Raw genomic sequence first — 25,061 nt, forward strand, 5'->3', positions numbered from 1 at the left:
GGAGATATGCTTTAAGCCAAACCCCGTGTATAGCAGACCCCTTGGAATACAGATTCTTTGTATGGTAGAAGATTACACCATATGTTCAGATGGGATGCTCCAAGCGCTGAACAAAGTCTCCTGGGCAACTCTGCGGAGGACAAAGAGGGACGAGCAGGAGGTGGAGTAACCCGGGATAAAGGCTGTATAGGTAGCCAAGAAGTCTGATGACAAAGAGAGGGAGGAGGAGGAGGAGGTGTGACAGAGGATGGGAGGTGAGGCTGGGGATGGAGGTGTGAACCAGGAAAAGAAAGAAACACAGAAGGGCAATGAGGGTGAATTAGTGACTGATGAGGGAGTCTGTAAGAAGTTGAGAAGAGGAGGAGGAAGAGGGTGGAGGGAGGAGGAGAGAGGAAGACGCACAGACACAGCACACAGACAACAGAGGATGTGAGCAAGACAGGAAAAAGTGACTCTGAGAAGAAAAGAAGTGATAGCAGCGTGTGTGCCAGCACTGATAACAGAATATACTACTGTAGTGTTTGTGCCAGCACTGATAGCAGAATACCCTTGGAGAGTGTGTGCCAGCACTGACAGCAGAATATAACTCTACAATGTGTGTACCAGCACTGACAGCGGAATACACTGCCTTGGTGTGCGTGCCAACACTGACAGCGGACTAAACTTCCAAAGTGTGTACCAGCACTGACAGCGGAATCCACTGCCTTGGTGTGTGTGCCAACACTGTCAGCAGACTAAACTTCCAAAGCGTGTGTACCAGCACTGACAGCGGAATACACTACCTTGGTGTGTGTGTCAACACTGAAAGCGGACTAAACTTCCAAAGCGTGTGTACCAGCACTGACAACAGAATCCTCTGCCTTGGTGTGTGTGCCAACACTGACAGCGGACTAAACGAAAGTGTGTGTACCAGCACTGACAACAGAATCCTCTGCCTTGGTGTGTGTGCCAACACTGACAGCGGACTAAACTAAAGTGTGTGTACCAGCACTGACAGCGGAATCCACTGCCTTGGTGTGTGTGCTAACACTGACAGCGGACTAAACTTCTAAAGTGTGTGTACCAGCACTGAAAACGGAATCCACTGCCTTGGTGTGTGTGCTAACATTGACAGCGGACTAAACTAAAGTGTATGTACCAGCACTGATAGCGGAATACACTGGCATTGTGTGTGTGCCAACACTGACAGCGGACTAAACTTCCAAAGTGTGTGTACCAGCACTGACAGCGGAATCCACTCCCGTAGTGTGTGTACCAGCACTGACAGCGGAATCCACTCCCGTAGTGTGTGTACCAGCACTGACAGCGGCATCCACTCCCGTAGTGTGTGTACCAGCACTGACAGCGGCATCCACTCCCGTAGTGTGTGTACCAGCACTGACAGCGGCATCCACTCCTGTAGTGTGTGTACCAGCACTGACAGCGGCATCCACTCCCATAGTGTGTGTACCAGCACTGATAGCGGCATCCACTCCCTTAGTGTGTGTACCAGCACTGACAGCAGAATCCACTCCCGTAGTGTGTGTACCAGCACTGACAGCGGCATCCACTCCCTTAGTGTGTGTACAAGCACTGACAGCAGAATCCACTTCTATAGTGTATGTGCCAGCACTGACAGCAGAATACACTGCCATAGAGTATTGCCAGCACTGAGAGCGGATACACAGGTGAAGTGTGTGTGCCAACACTGACAAGAAAATACACCGCTGGATTGTGTGTACCATCACTGACAACAGAATACACTGCCGGAGTGGGTGACAGTGGAAAACACTGTTGAAGTGTGTACAAGCACTGACTGGAAGACACGGACAGTCATGACACTGTGTACTTTTCATCAGAAAATCTATACCAAGCTCCTGGCCAGCTGCCTGCTACCTGTCACAGCCTCGGTAAGAACGGACAACCCTACCATATGATATCCATGATAAGCTGACCATACATTACAATCTGATTGTATGATCTTTTGTAGAATTATCGACAACTGTGTAGTGGGAGGGCCTACCTGATTGGATGCAGACTGAATGGATTGGTTCAGTGGTTACTCACATTGCATAGTAATTGGTACATCTAGAGGATTTGTACAATCAGATTGTATCATTTATGGCCAGCGTTAGCAATACACAGTGGTAATGATCTGTGGGAATTAAGAGCAAGGAGCACTAGAGAAAAACTGGAGTAGTTACCATTAGTAACCAATTGTTACTTTTGCAGGATGAAATGGGATGAAAACTTTACTTCTCCCGTTATTTTCATCTGTCAGTAACACCCTTCCTGTCCTAGGGTGACAACGCTCACATACTGTACTGTATCTATGGAGGAGCAGCATTGTCACCCTAGGATGAGACTGCAGAACACTTCCCCCTTCTTTCTTCTTTGTAACATGGGGGAGGGGTTCTGTAGTTCACGTAGGTGAAATGGCCAGGGCTGATAACCTGCTTGAGCTAACACTTCTAAGTGTACAGGAAGTTAGAAGCTCACTGGATTTCTGGCAGGATCAACAGGTATTGTTTGCACTTATCAAGCAAATATAACAAAATATTGTATTTAACAGACCAAAATGAAGCAAGTAAGAAACATTTGCTGTCAGGGTTTTTATACACTTGTAAAGGCCAATTTTTTTTTAAAGATTTAGCTTTTTTTTAAAGATTTTTTCACATTTGTCCCCATGGGGGAGATTTTTCCACATAACTACACTTTTAAAAGCGAAAACATTTTTTTTATGATTTAGTTATCCCGTCAGGCTTTGTATTCTCTCATGTGTCCCCATTGGGGAGATTTTTCTACATAACTACACAATCGTAAAAAAAAAATTGTTTTGGCTTTTAAAAGTGAAGTTATGTAGAAAAATATCCCCAATGGGGACACGTGAGAATACAAAGCCAGACGGGGGATAGCTAAATCGTAAAAAAAAAAATTGTTTTGGCTTTTAAGCTATCCCCTGTCAGGCTTTGTATTCTCACATGTGTCCCCATTGGGGAGATTTTCCTACATTACTTCTTCCTGAGACACAACAGGAAGTGATAAAAAATACATCTATATTGGGAGAAATCACCCCTTGTCACTGGTGCTGGTGGTAGTCCTTTCCTTCTAAACCGACAACTGTAAGAACTTTTCAAACACATTATCTCAGTGACAACCAGGGGCGGACTGACCATTTGGAAACTCAGGCACTGCCCGAGGGCCCGGGTTAGTAGGGGGCCCCATGAGATGCCCCTGGTACCTTTTTCATAGGTTTTTTTGAGTTTGGGCAAGGACACGGGCCCCATGATCCCCTATTGCCCGGGGGCCCCATGAGTTGTCAGTCCGCCCCTGGTGACAACAGTTATGAAGAGAGAGAGTGAAAGTAACTCACAGCAATAAAAACCAGACAGAGGTTCTAATCATTCACCTTTCCACAAAAAATGGCTTATATACAGTATACAGGCGTACCTCGGTTTATGAATTTAATGCGTTCTCCGGGACGTTTTGTTTTGCGAAAAATTTGTAAACCGAAACGCGGTTTCCCATAGGAATGCATTGAAAACCAATTAATCCGTTCCGGAGGTCAGAAAAAAGTAAAAAAAAAAGTTTTATCTGTTCAAAACTCTTTATAAAGTGCACTTTAAAGGCATAAATACTGTACAGGGACATGATAAAAAAAAAAAAAAAATTGTAAATGCATTGAAAACCAATTAGTTCATTCCGGAGGTCAAAAAAAAGTTTTATCTGTTCAAAACTCTTTTTAAAGTACACTTTCAAGGCATAAATACTGTACAGGGACATGATTAAAAATTAATTCGTAAATGCATTGAAAACCAATTAATCCATTCTGGAGGTCAGAAAAAAGTAACAAAAAGTTTTATCTGTTCAAAACTCTTTATAAAATACACTTTAAAGACACGGGGCCGGTGCTATAAACCTCCCAGGCACAATGCATCCTGGGGAAACTTACTTCGTATTGCTAAACAAATTTCTAAACCGAGGGATTATTTTCAATGGATTTTCATTCGTAAACCAAAAATTACGTTAACCAAGGCGTTCGTAAACTGAGGTACGCCTGTAATTGCATAGTGCCCCAGTCTACAACCATAACTGGCCTTGTGGGGGGGCCCCCAGTTTTCTGGGTCATTGTTTAGGTGTGAACATCTCAAATAGCTAGCTTCCAAATATACATTCGAAAACTAAAAACAAACAAAAGAACTTTTAGAAGCTATAGTCAACATTAGGGCGGCAACCGTAAATATTAAAAAAGATCTAGTAAACATTACAAAAGTATAGTAAACATTAGCTCCTGTTAATTTGTGATGTAGAGAGCCAAAGTGACTCATTGTCGCTCCGTTGAATTACAGTGTGCTATCTCCATGACACGACAATACATCTGTCGTAGCTTTCATGTGTCCTTCATTCAGAAAATGTGTCCATCTGTTGGGGTCAAATCTCTCTGTTCCTCTCTCCTCCACAGTTGTCTCTCTTCTTGGTCTACTGCAGCCTTTCACAAACTTTTTTTTTTTTTTTTTTCTCCCAGAGGAACCCATAAAATATTTTTTAGGTATTGGGGAACTCCCGCTAAAACCAATTCATTGAGGGCCAGTGGGAAGAATGCCCCCTACATTGTTGGTTAGAATTCCACTATTTACAGACAACTAAAAAATTATCAGTGTCATGCTGCTGGCTCTGCCAAGCGACGCTGGACCTGGAACTAGGCAGGTACCATCAAGTGGGAAGTTAGCCAACCACAGCTCAAGCAACCCCTAGCAAATCTGGAGGAATCCTAGGGTTTCACAGAACCCTAGTTGAGAATGGTTAGTCTAATGCAGAGTTTTTCAACCAGGGTTCCATGGGACCTTGGGGTTCTTCCAGAGGTTGCTAGGGGTTTCTTGAGCATTGAGCAATTTCTGCCTCTCAGATCATTTCCATTGGCACCGTTTGATGTTTTTAGCTATCTGAGAGAGGGTAATTCTTTCCAATAACCACAAGTGTAAGGAGCATTCTTCCCACTGACCATCACACTAATGTATCATGAGTTGTAGATCATTTTTAGCAGGAGTTCCCTGAGACTGGAAAAATTATTTCAAGGGTTCCTCTGTGTTGAAAAGGTTGAGAAGGCTTCTATAAAGTCTAGAGCTTTGTGCCATTTATCATGGTTTCATGCAGCTTCCATAGACTTGGAACTATGGAGCACCATCAAATGGGAGGTCAGTCAACACAACTCAATGAACCACTAGCAACCTCTGAAGGAACCGTAGAGTTTCACAGAACCGTAGAGTTTCACAGAACCGTAGAGTTTCACAGAACCGTAGAGTTTCACAGAACCGTAGAGTTTCACAGAACCGTAGAGTTTCACAGAACCGTAGAGTTTCACAGAACCGTAGAGTTTCACAGAACCGTAGAGTTTCACAGAACCGTAGAGTTTCACAGAACCGTAGAGTTTCACAGAACCCTGTTTAAGAATGGCTGGTCTAAAGGATAGAGCTTTGTGAAAATTTAGTATTTATCTAACAAAAGTAATATACTATTCTAAACCTTTCATCCAACCTCTCAATCCACCTTCCTCAACCCTTTTACTTTGGGTGAACCATTGAAATCAGTTTCCAAGTCTCAAGGATGTCCTGCAAAAAATAGTAACCTTGTAAAACAACCCAATCAGTTTGAAATAGAAATGGAAGGCAAAACGTTTGTGTATAGATATAAAAAAAAGCCTTTTTTTCCCCCTTTTTGTTATAACTGATCACTTTCCCTCTGTTCTCAGCTGCTTAAGGAGCTTAGAGAGCTGGGGGAGGAGAAACAGGAGTACACTAATCTTCCCAGTGAATGGCTTTACAAGGGGGGGGTGTCAAGACAAGCCTGATCATTGGAAGAGAGCAGGCTGAGTTCCCAGGACAGCTAAAGCACTGACCATGCTGTGCTATCCTGCCTAGTGTGGTCAGTTTTTAATAGGAAAGCAGAGGGACTAGCAGGAACACCAGGGATTTCACACAAAGGAAGCAATACAAAGAGAACAGGATACTTTTTCATGCAAGTTCATGCTACAGCAGGCACATATCAGGAATAGAAAATGTTGGGTTTACAACACCTCATGGTACATACGGTTTAAATAAAAGAATTAATAATATTGCCTACTTAACATACTTGACATTCAGGGCAGAAAGATTTTTTTCCACACTCTATACACCAAAAGATTTTCAGGACTAATCTTGAAGTGAAAATAGGGTTCCTTCTAAAATGAATGTCCAGCATAGAAGTGACCCCTTTCATTGGTGTTTATTGGAAAAGTGCCTTCTTGCATCGGTGACCAGTGAAGGTGGGGGATCAATTCACAATTGCCAACTGTTCAAGGAACCTCAGGGGGAATTCTAGGCATTCACTGAACAATAGTTCACAAAGCTGCTCTGTGGAAACGTATAGCTTGTAGGAAGGTGCTGTCTGTATTCTCTATTGTAGGTGGCCACAGCAGCAGTGCAATGGGAGAGGAGAGTTGGGTTTCTCTATGATTTCATTGGTCACCTGTGGCAGTGATCTGGTTGGATTCTCATGTCCCATGTGACCTTGGCAGGGCATCTTGGTTCAGGCAGAGTCTATTTAAGACACTGACCGCTGGGTTTGGTGTGTTCTATGTGAGTTGCCAGTGCAGGGAAAGGTTCCCCGTCTGTTAGTGGTTCTCCATGGTTCTGGTGGAGAAGGGAGACAGCAGGGACTACATCTGCCTTTTAAGGAAGCTTCCCCTTTGGATCAGCCAGGCCGCACTCCACTCCAATTGGCAGACACTGTCGGCATCCCTCAGCCCTCATGCTAACCATACATTTTGGAATCTTGAGCTTATATATTCCTTTAGATCTGCCAACAGCTATGTAGTACATGGGCCTTCCATATTGGAACTATTGGAACTATTGGAACTAGATTGCTTCGGTAGGCCCTGACTCTGCCTACTTTTGGTAGATCTAAAAGCGATTGAACAGAGATTGTGCAATCAATTTGTAATATGTATGCTTGCCTTTAGAAAGCATGAGGCATCAATGCCAGCAGACTGCACCTGCAATTGAATGCATATGAAGGACACTTTTGCACTTTTTTAACGTCAAATTTCTGACTCAGATTTGATTTATTCTATCTGCTTCTGTACAAGACATACATGCTACATAAACTATAGACAGAAGGTACACAGACTTATCTTCACTGTAAGCAAATATCGTGAAATCTGCTTTACAAATGTGTGACATCAGTTGGGAGTCCATACAGTCTGTGGATTACTATACATCCTCTGAGGTCAATGTGCTTGTAATCTGTTAATGGGTGGAGAGATTGCTGCATACAAACCAGAGGATTAAAGAGGATTAACTATCATTACTCTTTTTTTTCATTTTGTAACTTTATCTAGTTACATGAGTTACACCAGTGACACAATAACTTATCATTTTAAAGAGGACCTATATTTTGTGCCCAAATCAACAGTCAAATGGACTGTATGGGGGGCGTAAGATACAATAGCTTCCACTCTCTTCCCACACCACGGCCAATAAAAATCTAGTCAATATGGAAAAAGTGTAGCGTGACTAAAATGTGTATAATCCAATATACATGTGTAATAAAAAAAAGTTTTATTAGAAAAGACAGACGCATGTAAATGCATCAAACACAGTTAGTGATATAACTGATGATATGAATAGATAAAGTGCAATAATAACCCAATCTAAAATGTGCAAAAAAAAAAAATTTTTTTAAATAAAAAAAATGGCAAACACATGTAAATGGATAAAACACAATTAGTGATATAACTGATGATATAAATAGATAAAATGCAATAAATCCCAACCTCCCTTGTAAATGCAGGGCTTAATAATTCATATTATATTATAGTATTCCATAAATACTATAATAAAAAAACATGTAAACGCATACACCTTCTCTCTCTCTCTCGCGCGTGCTTTCTTTCTTTCTTGCTTTCTCTCTCTTTTCTTCCCCCCCCCCTCTCTCTCTCTCTCTCTCTCTCTCTCTTTTCTTCCCCCCTCTCTCCTCTCCCTCTCCCTCTCTCTCTCTCTCTCTCTCTCTCTCTCTCTCTCTCTCTCTCTCCTTTCTTTCTTTCTTGCCAATTTACGTAGCACTTTACATATATATTGTACATTAACATCAGTCCCTAACCCTCAAGGAGCGTACAATCTAAGGTCCCTAACTTATGTTTATACATACACATACTAGGGCCAATTTAGACAGGAGCCAATTCACCTACCAGCGTGTATTTGTAGTGTGGAAGGAAACCGGAGTACCCGGAGGAAACCCACGCAGGCACATTGAGAACATGCAAACTCCAGATGGTGGCACCCAGCAGCAGCCTCGGAGCTTTTGAATGTCTACACAAGGGAGACTTTTATGGGTAAATCGCATGCCTATAAGGCATATAATCTTATGGAAAGATTGCTGTTCAAATGAATGATCTGACAACAGGGTCTATATAATGACATCTTTCAGTGGTTTAGTTTTAGTACAGGTTCTCTTTAACAAAGAAAAGGGCAATCTTCAAAGTAATGTGACCAAGAACAACCAATCAGCAAATGTATTTTATGTCTCTGACTGATGGCAACTAATGAAGCTTGACTGGCTGATAGAGCTACTGCACATCAGTCTTTATATTTTCTTAGTAAATAAAGCCATGTGTTCATCGTGTATGTTCCCCTAGTGCTTGACACCAAAATAATCAACAATGGGAGGTAGTGTTCCTTTAATAAGAACAGGCTTGTATTTCCTAGTTTGTGCCCTGATACAATGCACAGCGATTATGCTGCAATTAATGAGCATGGAAAATTCTGCCCTGGATGACATCATATGGGACAGAGCCAGCTGGAAGTGATGCGCTGTGAACCATATCTCCTGCGTCAATGATGTGAGCTAATAGAAGGCTCACAAAACATAACTTTAGCCTCCTAAAGCGAAAGTTGCAGTTGTTTTTCATTTAAGCTGGTCACACGCAACACAATCTGATTGTACAATCTGCTTTATATTTACCAACAGCTGTGTAGTACAGTGGCCTGCCAAAATAATCACTTCAATTTGTATCCAACCAGGATGGCCTTTGTAATACATAGTTCTTGGTAAACCTAGGACCTCTAGATTATGCAGTTTTCTTTCCTTCATCCACGGGTTTAAGGAAACAAAATTGCTTGATTCTCCCATTAATACGGTCAGTGAGGGTTTTTGAGGGGGCCCCATTTTGTGGAGCACCACAATCCCAAGCCATTTGACTTGACCAAGGAGTTGATTTCTGTTGGTAGAGGTTCCATATCCATCGCCACGCCCCACCTCAACTTGGAACAGACATTATGGAGGCAGAACGAAGAGTGACAACATGTAGAGACTAATATAAGTTTTATTGCATCTGAACCTCCTAGACTTCTTTGACCATGTGACCCTCAGCTACAGACTCATTCACCTTTCCAACCGCTCCGTTTCCGCCACCCCCCTCTGCCAATCCCTCCACTGGCTTCCGATTGCGCAACGGATCAAATTCAAAATCCTAACATTGACGTACAAAGCTGTCCACCATACTGCCCCGAACTACATCACTGACCTAATATCCAAGTACCACCCAACACGCACACTCCTCTCCTCACAAGACCTCCTTCTCTCTAGTTCCCTGGTCTCCTCCTCCCATGCCCGCCTCCAGGACTTCTCCAGGGTGTCACCCATCCTCTGGAACTCCCTGCCCCAACCCATCAGATTATCACCTACTCTCCTCTCCTTTAGGCGCACCCTGAAAACCCATCTCTTCAGGGAAGCCTACCCCACCCCCTGCTAACTTGCCGACCTCCTCCACTCTTCCTACCACTCCATCCCCCACAGCTATCTCCTCCTGTGCCACCATCCCCTCCCTCCTAGATTGTATGTAAGCTCCAAAGAGCAGGGCCCTCAATCCCCTCATGTTATGCATTGTATTGGTATTGTTCTGTCACATGTTCTGTCCCCCTCTGTAATGTACAGCGCTGAGCGAACTATTGGCGCTTTATAAATACTGTATAATAATAGTAATAATAATACAGATGGTTCCCAAATAGCTCAGGCTGTCTCAGAGCTTTGACGTAACTTCTACATCAAACCATTTATACCATATTGAAATTATTAATGACGCAACACTGGGGTTGGCCTTTATTTGTTAAAATGTCAAACTTACAATGGACATATGTGCATCTGTAATCAATATAGTTAATTCAATTATTCAAGAATAAAAAAATCATATAGGGGAAATGAAACTCTTTTACAGTGACCATGGCTGACATTTAAACCCAAGAGCTAATCTTAAAAAAAAAAAAAAAAAAAAAAAAAAGTGCGTCTTTTACAAGTTTAAATACAGTTTTTAAGAGGAATGACTGTACAAATGTGTTTGTTTTCCTGTCCTTTATATTAGTACAGTATTCCCATTTTCATCACTTAGGTTCAGATAAAGTGCTTAATCAGATCCTTTACTTGTACAATTCTTGCTATGGCAAGTTTTTCCCAACATTCAATGTAGGTGAGGAGTCTCCAAACTTTCTAAACAAAGAGCCAGTTTACTGTCCTACAGAATTTAGATGGGCTGGTCTGCAGCCATTGGGAGTAGAAAATGTCCTGGCATCAGTAATGGTAAGAAATGCCCCATCTTAGGTATTAGGGGGAGGAATACTACTCCATTATTGGTGTCATTGGGAGGAATAGTGCCTGATCTTTGGCGTCCATGGGAAGAATATTTTCCCCTTATTGGTGTCAGTGGAAAGAATAATGCCCCATCATCGGTGTCAATAGGAAGAATAGTGCCCCATCATTGTCAGTAGGAAGAATAGTGCCCCATTATTGTTGTCCATGGAAGGAATAGTGCCCCATTGTTGGTGTCAGTGGGAGGAATAGTGTCCCATCATTGGTGTCAGTGAGAGGAATAGTGCACGGTCTTTGGCGTCCGTGGGAAGAATATTTTCCCCTTATTGGTGTCAGTGGGAAGAATAATGCCCCATCATTATTGTCAGTAGGAAGAATAGTGCCCCATTATTGTTGTCCATGGAAGGAATAGTGCCCCATCGTTGTTGTCAATGGGAGGAATAGTGCCTCATCGTTGTCAATGGGAGGAATAGTGCCTCATCATTGTTGTCAATGAGAGGAATGGTGCCCCATCGTTGGTGTCAGTGAGAGGAATAGTGCCCCATCGTTGGTATCAATGGGCGGAATAGTGCCCCATCGTTGGTGTCAGTGGGAGGAATAGTGCCTCATCGTTGGTGTCAGAGTGAGGAAAAGTGCCCCATCGTTGTTGTCAATGGGAGGAATAGTGCCTCATCGTTGTCAATGGGAGGAATAGTGCCTCATCATTGTTGTCAATGAGAGGAATGGTGCCCCATCGTTGGTGTCAGTGAGAGGAATAGGGATCCATCGTTAATATCAATGGTATAAATAGTGCCCCATCGTTGTTGTCAATTGGAGGAATAGTGCCCCATCGTTGTTGTCAATGGGAGGAATAGTGCCCCATCGTTGGTGTCAATGGGAGGAATAGTGCCCCATCGTTGGTGTCAATGGGAGGAATAGTGCCCCATCGATGGTGTCAATGGGAGGAATAGTGCCCCATCGTTGGTGTCAGTAAGAGGAATAGTGCCCCATCATTAATATCATTGGTATGGATAGTGCCACAATGTTGGTATTATTGGGAAAAACAGTGCCCTATCATTGGTGTCAGTAGAAGAAATAGTGCCCCATCATTGAGGTCAGTTGGAGGAATAGTGCCTCGTCATTGGTGTCAGAGTGAGGAATAGTTCCCCATCGTTGGTGTCAGTGAGAGGAATAGGGATCCGTTGTTAATATCAGTGGTATGAATAGTGCCCCATCGTTGTCAATGGGAGGAATAGTGCCCCATCGTTGTTGTCAATGGGAGGAATAGTGCCCCATCGTTGGTGTCAATGGGAGGAATAGTGCCCCATCGTTGGGTCAATGGGAGGAATAGTGCCCCATCGTTGGTGTCAATGGGAGGAATAGTGCCCCATCGTTGGTGTCAATGGGAGGAATAGTGCCCCATCGTTGGTGTCAATGGGAGGAATAGTGCCCCATCGTTGGTGTCAATGGGAGAAATAGTTCCCCATCATTGGTGTCAGTGAGAGGAATAGTGCCCCATCATTGATATCATTGGTATGGATAGTGCCACAATGTTGGTATTATTGGGAAAAACAGTGCCCTATCATTGGTGTCAGTAGAAGAAATAGTGCCCCATCATTGATGTCAGTTGGAGGAATAGTGCCTCGTCATTGGTGTCAGAGTGAGGAATAGTTCCCCATTGTTGGTGTCAGTGAGAGGAATAGGGATCCATTGTTAATATCAGTGGTATGAATAGTGCCCCATCGTTGTTGTCAATGGGAGGAATAGTGCTCCATCTTTGGTGTCAATGGGAGGAATAGTGCCCCATCGATGGTGTCAATGGGAGGAATAGTTCCCCATCGTTGGTGTCAGTGAGAGGAATAGTGCCCCATCATTAATATCATTGGTATGGATAGTGCCACAATGTTGGTATTATTGGGAAAAACAGTGCCCTATCATTGGTGTCAGTAGAAAAAATAGTACCCCATCATTGATGTCAGTTGGAGGAATAGTGCCTCATTGTTGGTATCAGTGTGAGGAATAGTTCTATAAGGGTCAGATAAAGGCGAGTAAAGGGCCATATCTGGCCTCGGGTCTGCCTTTTGGAGAACACTTGTGTAGACTACTGACAGTGGACACATGCAGTTTATTGTAGTAAATCTTATCACAAGGGGCTGAAAAAAATAATTATCTATTCTACAATATAATTAGCTCATTTTTGATATTTGTACTCAGCCCTTTGCAATGACTTCATTATTTTGTGTTTTCATGATTTTTTGCAGGTCAGATGAAAATGTGTGATAAAAATGTTTTCTGTCTTCATGATCATTATTTAGCAAACTGTCTAAAACAAAATCTTTTCTTTTCAGGTGCCATGCCAGGTTACAGAGTAAGTTCATTTTATTATATTTCACCCTATTTCTCTATTCTCTTTTATTTTCCTATAAACTTCTTCTATTACTCTATATAGCTGCTTGTACAATTCCATAAGCTCTACCATTCACTCCATATAACCCTCTCATATAATGGCCACTGTTCCTTATATTGCAACTCCTCCAATTACACCATTGGGTTTCCCAAGAAATATCGGGTTTGAATTCAACTTGGTGCTAACCATCCAAAAGTGAGGTTGCTGCTATTTCTCTTTCATGCTGTTTGATGGGCAAGTCTGTCACACTAGTACAGGTCAACATGCCAACATAAATTATACTCAAGAGCCATGTGTTGTGTCCTATTCAATCACTTTTGAAAATCCCCCAAAAACCCATCTTGGAAAAATAATTATTTGAAAGCTTGTGACGTATTAAACACTTGTATTCTAATTCTTCCATTTGTATTTTCTGGTTTACTCTAAAGGTGATTGAATTTCACTTATAAAAAGGATTTCAAACTTTGAAAATTCAATTAGCTTGATTGATATAGAGCGCCAAGTTCGCACATCGCTGAGCAAAGTCGCAGAATCGTTTTCAGTGTCTGATGACAAATTTCCCCCACGAATCATCACTCAATTCTGCAAGTGGTTCTGATTTACTATCGCTGTTCTCTAGCTGGTCTAAACCCGCTTTTGACCTAAAGCGATGCTTTTTGGACCCCATGGACTTTTCTAAGTTTCCAGGCAGAAAGAACAGTCAAAATGCAGGCAGGGCACAGAACAAAGCACTCGGGACAAAATGTATATGAAATGCTTTGAAACAGTAATGTTTTACTATGTCATATTAGTTTATTAGAAAATGACAGTTTCTAAAATTTTTAAATTTGCCGCCGGTTCCGGCCACCGTACATCCCGTACATCCCGACGCTCACAGGGACCGGAACATGGAAGCCGGATGCCGGCATTGGCTGGAGGAGATGGCCGGGGACGCATCGCGGGAGCGAAGGACAAGGTAAGTGCTGCAGGGAATCCCTGAGCAACGCCGCATGGTGAGCCCGAGTGTAGCTCGGGGGTTACCGCTTGTACTGAAACTTTACCCCGAGCTACACTCGGGAATACCGCCAGGGAGGTTAACAATGAAAAGGTCAAAATGGTGCAAATAAAATATTTACACAAACAAAGATATTACAAAATAACAAAGGCAACAAGCAACAGCAAGAGAGGCCCTTTTCAGACGGGGTGAACCTGTTAGCGGATCCGTTTGCTTAGCGGGGGATCTCTTGGCTGATCCCCGCCAAGCAAGCGGATGACAGATCTGTGTACGCTCCGCTGCTGCAGAGCGGACACACACAGAGCCTGCTTTTTCCTATTGGGCAGTCGGATGGAAAAGACCGCCTGTCCATTTCCACCCGACTATCATCCGATCCAACGGATAGATGGGGAACAGATCGTATCTGTTGCCAGCGGGCGTCATCAAGCACTTGTCCGCTGACACCCACCAGTCCATAGAAGTCTATGGATGGTCCATTCGGGTCCGCCTGAAAAACTGACAGGCAGACCCGATTGGACCGCCAGTGTGGAAGGGGCCAAAGAGGTGAAAAAAGGTAAATACTTAAGTCCTTGGTTTTAGCAGTTATGTCATGGGTTAGCAAGGTGTTATCGGCTCTCATAACTTGACAGATGTTCCTTGGTTGATGGTACACGAGAGTTGACAAAGTGTCCTCGCACTTCCTTTTTCTGTGGTATCAAGAGGTGTTGACCGAGCCCATCTGACCAATCATCCGGTTTCAGAGGTGGTTGCTGGAGGTCACAGGTTTATAACCAAATCCCAGATACAGCCTTCCATAAGTTTTAATAACTCTGAATGTCTGCAGGTTACAGTTGGCTACCCTGCATGTTATTGTCGAGAATGCAATTCGCTTTACAATGGATATAGCTATTACAGGTCTCAAATATATACTTCCCGTAGGAGGGGTGTGGAGGCCTAATCCACACTGATACCTCCTAGCATAGAGGTGTTTGGGTTCAAAATGCTACCCAATAACTGATGAAGGTGAATTTGACTTTATTCTGGCTGTGCTATTATTATTCCATGAGTTATGAAATATGCTGAAGTTTTGGAGCCTTGCTGGTAAGCAGTCTATCAGGGATGTGTATTTTACCGAATTCCAGCTAAGGTATTTATGACCCAATGTCTGGTAACTTTCTGGTCACTGAAGCAGCTAAATTAGACACTTTTATGGGCCCTGCCATGTATATTGGGGTTAGATACTGCCAGTGCTACTACTAGACTGGTAAGAGTTGTCTGGCAGCAGATAATCATTTGTGGATTGTATGAGCTGAAAGGAGCAGGGAGGGGAAGAGAGGAAAAGGTCACTGCACTGTGCATTCTTATGACAAAATGGCAGAGGAGACTTGTGATGTGAACAAAATGGCTGCTACCCACACAGCTATTCGGATGCCAGATACGCTCAACCATTACATGGCCAAACTATTTTTTTAAGCATTTCTGACGCTTGGGCTTATTATCACTCAGTAATAATGATGTCCACACACATCATTGTGCAGTTCAATCAAGTCTGCAAACAATCAAATTGACATAACTTCTCTTCCAATCAACTTAGACTTCATTTAGACAGGATTCGATCAGTCAGGATGGAAAATTCTCAATCATGTTGAATAGGTCACCAACATTAAGATACTTTGTTTATGAATTTGATCATATTTCAATCAATCATAATATGAGATTGCATGGTGAAGAATGATCCAATCAATAATTTACAATCGTATCCAACCAACTATCGATAGAAATCCTATTCCCTGTTTGTGTCATATCAATCAAATGGGTTGTTGACTATAGATCAATTATTCCGGTTGGGCGAGATCGATTGGGAAATAAATTAATCATTTATTGATTTGTGTATGGTCAACATAACCCTTGCTCTTCCCAATTATTGCAAACCATGCTCAGAACAATTACATTGCTAGCACATTAGGCTTGATAACAATGTTAGAAGCATTTAATTGCACAATAGTGAATGATGATTGGTCATATTATAATTGTAGATCATGGTGTTATTTTGGTGCCAAGTGGTAATGACATCTTATGTTTCCTGTGTAGGTGTTTCGATGGGACTTCCTGCTGTGAATCACAGAACAAAGTCTACCTGGACTACAGCTGGTATGGGTAGGTCTCTATGCACATAGGTCCTCTGTGTTGATAATCAGGACACTGAATTATAGATGGCAGCAGTTCTGACATCAGGAACATATGGAAGATATGTTAATACTAGTTTAGCATTACATTCCTTTCACTGACAAGGCAAATTGAGTCTAGCACAGAGCAAAGCTTGGAACGTTTCACCTCAGGCTGAACAACGTGTTTGTTGAAGGGAGCCTATTACTGCATGCTACCCTATGAACTAAAAATATGTAGGCAATCTGTAGTAGATTTACTTGCCCAAGCATGCTCTACTGCAGCAATTTCACTTGGCTAAACTGAGACAGGAGTGCCGCAATTCCGATCAAAAATTGATACTTTCAGGAGTGTCCGATCGTTAGATGTCTAGCCCACCAGTACCATAACAAAAACAGACAAGGGCGCACTCTCATCGTGCATTACCGTGGAGACCCACGTATTTATTAAATGAAATAAAATATACTCACAAACCAATGAGAATAGAAAACAGAAAAATGATCCGCAACAGCAGCGGATGCAATACTGTGCCCTTGGTGTGGATAAGTTGACGCGTTTCGGGAAACGGAATCCCTTCCTCAGAGCTCTGAGGAAGGGATTTCATTTCCCGAAACGCATCAGTTTATCCACACCAAGGGCACAGTATTGCATCCGCTGCTGTTGCGGATCATTTTTCTGTTTTCTATTCTCATTGGTTTGTGAGTATATTTTATTTCATTTAATAAATACGTGGGTCTCTACGGTAATGCACGATGAGAGTGCACCCTTGTCTGTTTTTGTTTACCAGCATTCAAATTTCCCAGTGTTTGAAGGGCAGCACCTCCTCGTTTTTGGCATTCTCAATTCCCTAGTCTGCATGAAGATTGGAGCGCTGGTTTCATTTGTTCGTCTATTGGATTTCACCAGTACCATAGTATGCACCATGCTGCTGTGAAAGGAAGACCATTTGGATCTCTTTAATTCCCATTCCCCGACCCATTTATACACATCTTCGCAACCATCACAAGGTACACACAAGCCCTGATAGGCCTTCCACAGCTTTTTCCTCAGTCGCAGCTGCCACTACTCATTGCTCCCAGGTATGAGGGTGTATGTGACCTCCTCTCATGATACAATGGACAATCAACAGGCCCAACACTTTCGCAGTGCTCCTCCAGTGCTTCCTCTGTCACAGTTTACCTGGGTTGCCAATATTACCCCTTGCATCATGTGACTACATTTAGGCCTGTGTAGAATAGTCATTTGCTATAGTTATTTTCCAATATCACAGTCTGTGCAAGGCTCCAAAGAGGGAAAGAGGAACTGTTCACAATATTAAACAACAACATGTGTTGTGGGGTCTGTATACCTGATGGATTAGTCAGTGGGTTGGAAGATGTCGCAAGCAAAACTGTTCAGAGGTTTTTATACGGTGAGCAGTTCCTCTTTCCTTCTTTGGAGCCTTGTAAAGTCTGTGATAATGGCCGATGACTGTAGGAACCAGCTCTCTGTGTTGATGGTAGCATGGGGATCTGGTGCCTTTTCGGAATATCTACCCTTTCTACACAGGCCCAAACACTGTCACATGATGGAGGGGTGTAATGTTGGCAATTTGGGTATTGACGGAGGAAGGGGTGGTGGAGGAGCACTGTGAAAGTGACTATTAGTAAGTCAGAAGGGTAAAAAAAGACTGCCTATAGGAGCCACAATGCCAATATGTCGCCAAGGATGTAGCACCAGTGGAAGTTTTACAACTGTGAGTTGTAGCCTGCCTTAAATCTATATCTGCATTTTTTTTATGGATACCCTACATGGCAGAAAACCTGATGAGCTCAATCAGCTTTTTACCCCAAAGGAATGCCTTCCGGGAGAACAGCGGAATTGTGGTATTTAGCACCGGTAAAATGATTATCTGTTATTTCAGTATAGGTTGGTACTTTTCCACACCAATAGCAATAAGACCAGAGAAGGTTTTTAAGAGTTTTTTTATTTTATTAACTTGAATGAATAATTTGAAGTTCACAAAACTCCTTTATTTTATCAAAATGACTTCACAGCCTGGGGAGCCCTGCATTGGATGGAAAAGACTTACCCACTGCTTAATGTGTTGATTTACGACTTACTTGATTCTATTGATGTGGACTTTTGATAAATGTCAGTTATTTTGATACAATAAAGGTGGCAGCATGTGAACTTTGTGTTTAATGATTCAAATAATTGAATTTTAAACGCTAGAGCAATGTGCATATCTCACTGCGTGTATCTCACCACACACTACACCCACTAGGCCCTAAATTGTCACTTTTATTGTTCCAAAAATTTAAATATAAATTTGAAGTAGATTGGTAAAGTAAATTACATAGTGTAATAAAACACTTGCAGAGGAGTTAGTTTGGTTCAAGTAATCAAAATTATTATATGAGCGGTCTGATGGTTGCTACAAGCCAAGTACAATTATCCAGTCAGTTCTTTCTCAGCTCCTTGTTGATGGGATTAAGGAGATCCGATCACCAATGGACATCTGAATGTCCTCCCTTTAAATGTTCTAACTATTCAGCTGTGCCTCCTTAGGGACTACCTGATCTTAATTTTTATTTGCTTGCAGTGCACCCTGTTAAGAGCTGCTGGTAGTTTGGACCTTTTTCCTCCCCTTAGCACACACTGCCAGGCACACAGCATTTTTGGACAGTCTCTCTCTGGCTCAAAAATCAGTCTAGGGGCTCTAAGGGTTGTGTGTTTTACTGGTGAATGATGAACTTGGATGAGGATAGGGAGCATGGGATACCCCGGAACTGTAGAACTTTAAGTTGAACAAAACTTCAACTGCACTTATTCAACCCCCAATGGTATTTTACCCCTGCATGGCTGTACTTGCACCTCTTCTAGCTGTACTGTCCCTGCAAAAGTCCAACATGATCTCTTTATTGCCTGTGCCCTGTCCTCTTTCCAGAGACTAAAGCACCGCACAGTCTGGGCACTAAGGTCTTGTACTCGCTGAGCCACAGGATCATTGGTTGCTTCCTGCTGACATTATGATCAAGCACGAGATCGGGTGAAACGCGTCCTGTAACAGGTCCTGTATTCATGTCCTGGTGTTTTGTGTGTCCTATGGATCAATAAATACACACTATATTTATCTATCCTCCGGTGTGCTGCTGACCCTTCTGCCTCCTACTGACATCCACCAGGCCTCTTTCCATGAGGGAGATGAAGACTCCCTTAGCCTCTGGACAACTTGATCTCTCTCCCACAGCTTCCTTCCTGGCTTTCCTCCCGCAAGCTTTCTCTGACCCCTTGGATTCCTGGGATGCGCTTTGTTTGGCCACTCAGCTAAGTCTAGCTTCAACCTTGATGTCTTCAGCTTGTCCTGGTTGCTGCCTTGGAGGGCAGGGCCCTTCAACAGGGGTCTCTTCAAGCAGGCTGGACCCTGGAATGCTGCCTTACACTACCATACTTCAAGCTTCAAACCATTTATGGGCTCTTCCCTACCTTCTGGGGCCTGCCTTCCCAGGGATTGGCTGAAGTCCCATAAATATTCAGGCTGCAGCCTCTGCCCTTCCTCCCGCTATGTTCTAGAAATCGCTTCTTTAAAAGAGAAATATGGACCTGTAAAAAAAAAATATTTATACTCACCTAGGTGGATGCTGCATCTGTCCCCGGCCGGCTCTGCAGTGAGAACTGAGTTATCAAACACTGCTGATCACTCAGCTCTCCCCTCCACCCTGACCAGAGAGCAGTGAATGTCAGTCACCGCTTTCTGCTCCAGTGCTCACTGGAGCAACAGGCTGTGGGAGGGGGCTGGCTCAGGCTCCGCTTTAAGGAATGCAGTGGTGTCATCTCCCTGCCCACAGCCTGCAGATTGGACACTGAAAGACCACCAATAAATCATCCGTTCTGCTCCCTCCTACTTTCTGCATGTTCCCTGTCAGCACATGTTAATGGAACAGAGCCTGAGTGGCTCCTACTGCTGCCCCTCCCTCTCCCAGTCTGAGTGAAGCTGTGCAGTGTATTCGGAGACTAACATCATGCCAGATTTTAGGTATTCATACTAGCTGCATGTAAGATACAGTACATTATTTTTAAGAAATATATACAGTATGTGAATGAAATGGTATTCAACATTCATATCGCTGACAATAATAATGTGATAGCAGTGTCACTTATTGTCATTGCAGTGTTATTTTCCCTCTTTGCTTCACCAACGTCACCACAGATCACTGGGCTGTGTCTGCAGACTCTGCTTTACATAAACACCATTGTGATGGCGGGTAATTAATCCTCCAGAGACTTTTACCAGTGTCAGATGTTTACCCAGATTGGTGACTTCCCAGCAGTAGAGTCAAATTTGGCAGAGACTACAAGCACTTCTATTCTTGGAGTTCTTAGTTTCTGTTAGTTTGAACACGTGTTGCAGAATCAGGGTGAGGTCAGGCGATTTGCGTCGGCAAATGCAAATATTTTAGAGGAATCCTGTCCATAGAGACATATGTGGGCTGTCAAATGCAGGCGGATAAGGACTTCTGACCTTTTTCTGAGCTTCCTGAGCTGCATACATTTTCCTAGTCAGTGGCTAAAGTACTGACGTTACACCATTTAACATAACAGCCAGGAAGCTTGCATTTTCATTGAAAGGCTCAGTAATGGTATCTCCCAAATTTCACTCATGGCAGAAACTCTTATTCTGAAAATCCTTCTGTCTTGGCTGGCCTGATGATCCAGTGACTTCATTATTGTTTCTAAGCTCATGTGATGCAAGATTAGTTTTCCCAACCGTTTTACTCCAGAGAAGCCCTTAAAACATTTTTCAGGTCTTGGGGAAGCCCTGCTAAGACCAATTCATTGGGGGTCAGAGCAAAGAATGCCCTTTTTCATTGGTGGTCAATGAGAAGAACGCTCCTTACATTGGTAATCAGTGGTAAGAATGCTCCTTACATTGGTGGTTAGTGCAAAGAATGCTCCTTACATTGGTGGTCAGTGCAAAGAATGCTCCTTACATTGGTAGTCAGTGAGAAGAATGTCCCTTACATTGGTGATCAGTGAGAAGAATGCTCCTTACATTGGTGGTCAGTGCGAAGAATGCTCCTTACATTGGTAATCAGTGGGAAGAATGCTCCTTACATTGGTGGTCAGTGGGAAGAATGCTCCTTACATTGGTAGTCAGTGAGAAGAATGCTCCTTACATTGGTGATCAGTGAGAAGAATGCTCCTTACAATGGTGGTCAGTGAGAAGAATGCTCCTTACATTGGTGGTCAGTGCGAAGAATGCTCCTTACATTGGTAATCAGTGGTAAGAATGCTCCTTACATTGGTAATCAGTGGTAAGAATGCTCCTTACATTGGTAATCAGTGGTAAGAATGCTCCTTACATTGGTAATCAGTGGTAAGAATGCTCCTTACATTGGTGGTTAGTGCAAAGAATGCTGCTTACATTGGTGGTCAGTGCAAAGAATGCTCCTTACATTGGTAGTCAGTGAGAAGAATGTCCCTTACATTGGTGATCAGTGAGAAGAATGCTCCTTACATTGGTAGTCAGTGAGAAGAATGTCCCTTACATTGGTGATCAGTGAGAAGAATGCTCCTTACATTGGTAGTCAGTGAGAAGAATGCTCCTTACATTGGTAGTCAGTGAGAAGAATGTCCCTTACATTGGTGATCAGTGAGAAGAATGCTCCCTACAGTGGTGGTCAGTGAGAAGAATGCTCCTTACATTGGTGGTCAGTGCGAAGAATGCTCCTTACATTGGTAATCAGTGGTAAGAATGCTCCTTACATTGGTAATCAGTGGTAAGAATGCTCCTTACATTGGTGGTTAGTTCAAAGAATGCTGCTTACATTGGTGGTCAGTGAGAAGAATGCTCCTTAAATTGGTGGTCAGTGCAAAGAATGCTCCTTACATTGGTAGTCAGTGAGAAGAATGCTCCTTAAATTGGTGGTCAGTGCGAAGAATGCTCCTTACATTGGTAATCAGTGGTAAGAATGTTCCTTACATTGGTGGTCAGTGAGAAGAATGTACCTTACATTGGTGATCAGTGAGAAGAATGTACCTTACATTGGTGATCAGTGAGAAGAATGTCCCTTATATTGGTGATTAGTGCGAAGAATGGTCCTTACATTGGTGGTCAGTGGGAAGAATGGTCCTTACATTGCTAGTTAGTGGGAAGAATGGCCCCCTTAAGGACAGTTAGATCATTGGTGTCTTTCTGAATGAGGAAAGAACAAACAGAAGGCGCACAGGCCTAGTGCATTACCATAAAAAAATTTTTTTAATAAGAAATAAAGTAGGTGTTGTACTCACAAACGACAATAAAGTCAAGGCACGTCATAAAGGAACAGCTGGGTCAACACCACGGTGAGTAACAGTCCGCAACAGGAAGTGTAGACATCCAATAGGCTGACGCGTTTCGAGGACTTGCCTCTTCCTGAGAGCCACTGTTACTCAGCGCGCTGTTGACCCAGCTGTTCCTTTATGATGTGCCTTGACTTTGTTGTCGTTTGTGAGTACAACACCTACTTTATTTCTTATTAAAAATTTTTTTTTATGGTAATGCACTAGGCCTGTGCGCCCTCTGTTTGTTCTTTCCCCATTCAGTATATTTGGATTCCCCCGGTCTATTTGAGGGCAGCAAGGTGTGCATGTTCCAGGACATTCTTAATTTGGTTGTAGCCTGCATCGAGTCCATCTCCAAGCGCAGGAGCATTTGTGTTTGCTGGTTCATTGGTGTCTTTCTATTGGGTCTGCCAAGTGATGTTGGACATGGAACTATGCAGACACCATCAAATGGAAATCCAATCAGTCACAGCTCATAGAACGATCTAGCACTGTCTGGAGGAATGCTAGGTTCCCCTGGTTGAGAATGGCTGTGCTAGACTATGTTTTTTTTTAGCGATAACTAAAAATTCATCTAACACCTAGTGTAATGAGTCCAGTCTTAGCAAAGGCCACTCGCTTGCTGATGTCAAAGTGATGTGATCAGTGACAGTAGAATTAGGTAAGCAGTTCTTTAGGTGTGCTCCTAAGCCAGTTATGAAAGGGCTTGTGCGAGAATCTGAATTTACAGCCTTAAATTATTAAAACCATACAGGCTTACCTATAAAAGATTTATACCCATTGCTTTATTTAGCTGTGCTTATTTTATGTAATCCTAAGGCTTTAGGATGAGGTTAGAGGTCACCTAAAATCTAATAGGTGCTGCCCTGCTAACTGCCATGCTTTACACAGTTAAAATCTAATTGGTTGCTCCATTGCTTTACTGGTTACGTCGGATTTTCTTGGAATTGGTATGTAACAAAATGTCAAGTGGCATCCCCATAACACCTCCAGTGTATTGTCATTCCACATGTATAGAAATCGACCCTTATTTTTTTAATGCATTATTTAATCTCTATAATTTCATTACCTAGATCCCAGGTGGACAGGGAAAGGCTCAGGACTCACGGCTGGGAGATCCCATTGTTGGAGTATAACAAGCCAGAGACAGACTCAGGCTAGCGGGTTTTTTGTATATGTAAAGTATCACCTTTAGATGGACTGATCTTTTAGAGTAGACCTTGTACCTAAAAGGCAAGGACCTCTTGTTCAGTGGGGGCCCCTGCTCCATCTTAATTTGTTGCAGCAAACTGTCTAAAAACAACTGGGGAAGGTCTGAAGAAGCATTCCCTGGGCTCTCATTGGAAGAATAGTGACATTACCCCCTACAGTACAGAAGCAGGGGAGAAGTGAGTTTATTCCCCCCCCCCCCCCATGGGTATTATTTGACACCAGGAAGAGAGGGCATACCAACCTTGTACAGTACCGGAGTAGTCGCTTTATTGATATAATAAAATGGAGGTATACTCACAAACATCCACAATAGCAAAAGCATATCAGAGTCCAAAGCAACCTAGTCACCGAGACAAGTCTGAAGACCCTCCACATGACTGACGCATTTCGAGGGGGATACAGTGGATTAAGATTAGGGAGGGGGGCCCTGACTGAATAAGCAGGCCTTGCATGAAGTGTAAGAGATGCTAGATTTCACATTCATGTAGCATTGACTTTTATTTAAAAAAGGAGCATTCACTTTAAATATCAAACCATAAGGGCATTTTTCAAGTAAAGTGTAGGGATGCACCGATACCACTTTTTGATCAGTGTGTACGAGTACCGATACTGTCAGTCAAGTACTTACCGATACCAAGTATTGTTACTTTGCTGTGCGATTTGCATAAATACAGAATATATGGACACAGATTTCACCGTAAAGAATAGCATGCGATTTTAACAGGAATGCTATTCCTGTCCAAAACTATGACAAGCCTGGGTTCACACAGGAGTAATGCGGGGAAACCTCCCTGCACCAATCCCATGCTGAGGGAAGAAAGGGAGAGAATGGCATGTGGGAATGTATACCTTGGTGTCGGCCATCAGAGGATGGAGGTAGATGCTCCAGATTTTTAGCTGTAGGAGATCTCCGTGGCTTTCTCTCCTCTCAGTGCAGGGATGACAGTACAGGCTAGACGGCTTCTGATTGGTCAGTACCGTGACAATGCTGACCAATCAAAAGCTGTGTAGCCCGCACTGTCATTGCTCGAGTTGAGAGAAAGCTGTGTGAATTTCAAATCCTCACTTCTTTTTCTCCTCTCCTATAGCTGAGAATCCAGAGCATCTGCCTCTGTCTGACAGCCAACACCAGTATATACATCCCCACACGCCCTTCTCTTCCACTGTCCGTTCACTCGCCCAGCATGGGATCAGTGCAGGGAGGTTTCCCGCATCGCTCCTGTGTGGATTCAGGCTATGACAAGCCTGGCTTCACACAGAAGCAATAGGGAAACTACATGCGATTTAGACAGGAATAGCATTCTTTCCAATTATGTATTGACATAAATCGCACCTCAAAGTATCAGTTTGGGTATCGGGAGCATTTTATCGAGTACGAGTGAAAATACTCGGTATTGGCACGAATACTAACACTGGTATCAG

At 43.0% G+C, this 25,061-nt stretch overlaps 1 protein-coding gene across 2 annotated transcripts in view; it reads left to right on the top strand.

The window, feature by feature from the left end:
* The first annotated feature begins 292 nt into the window (after positions 1-292).
* Positions 293-25,061, top strand: part of TMEM92 (transmembrane protein 92) — a 30,351-nt gene continuing 5,582 nt past the window's right edge. The window contains exons 1-3 of one of the 2 annotated variants that reach the window (XM_089674539.1): positions 293-1,889; positions 12,924-12,943; positions 16,047-16,106. In XM_089674539.1, the coding sequence (XP_089530665.1) occupies positions 1,815-1,889; positions 12,924-12,943; positions 16,047-16,106 (155 nt within the window). In that variant the 5' untranslated portion in view covers positions 293-1,814. Of the gene's footprint in view, positions 1,890-12,923; positions 12,944-16,046; positions 16,113-25,061 lie in introns of both variants that reach the window. The other variant, XM_089674538.1, reaches the window with a different exon arrangement.

The sequence above is a fragment of the Staurois parvus genome, unplaced genomic scaffold, assembly GCF_062004578.1.
Source record: "Staurois parvus isolate SC_StPar_1 unplaced genomic scaffold, SC_StPar_1.0 ptg000151l, whole genome shotgun sequence".
Classification (NCBI taxonomy): Eukaryota; Metazoa; Chordata; class Amphibia; order Anura; family Ranidae; genus Staurois; species Staurois parvus.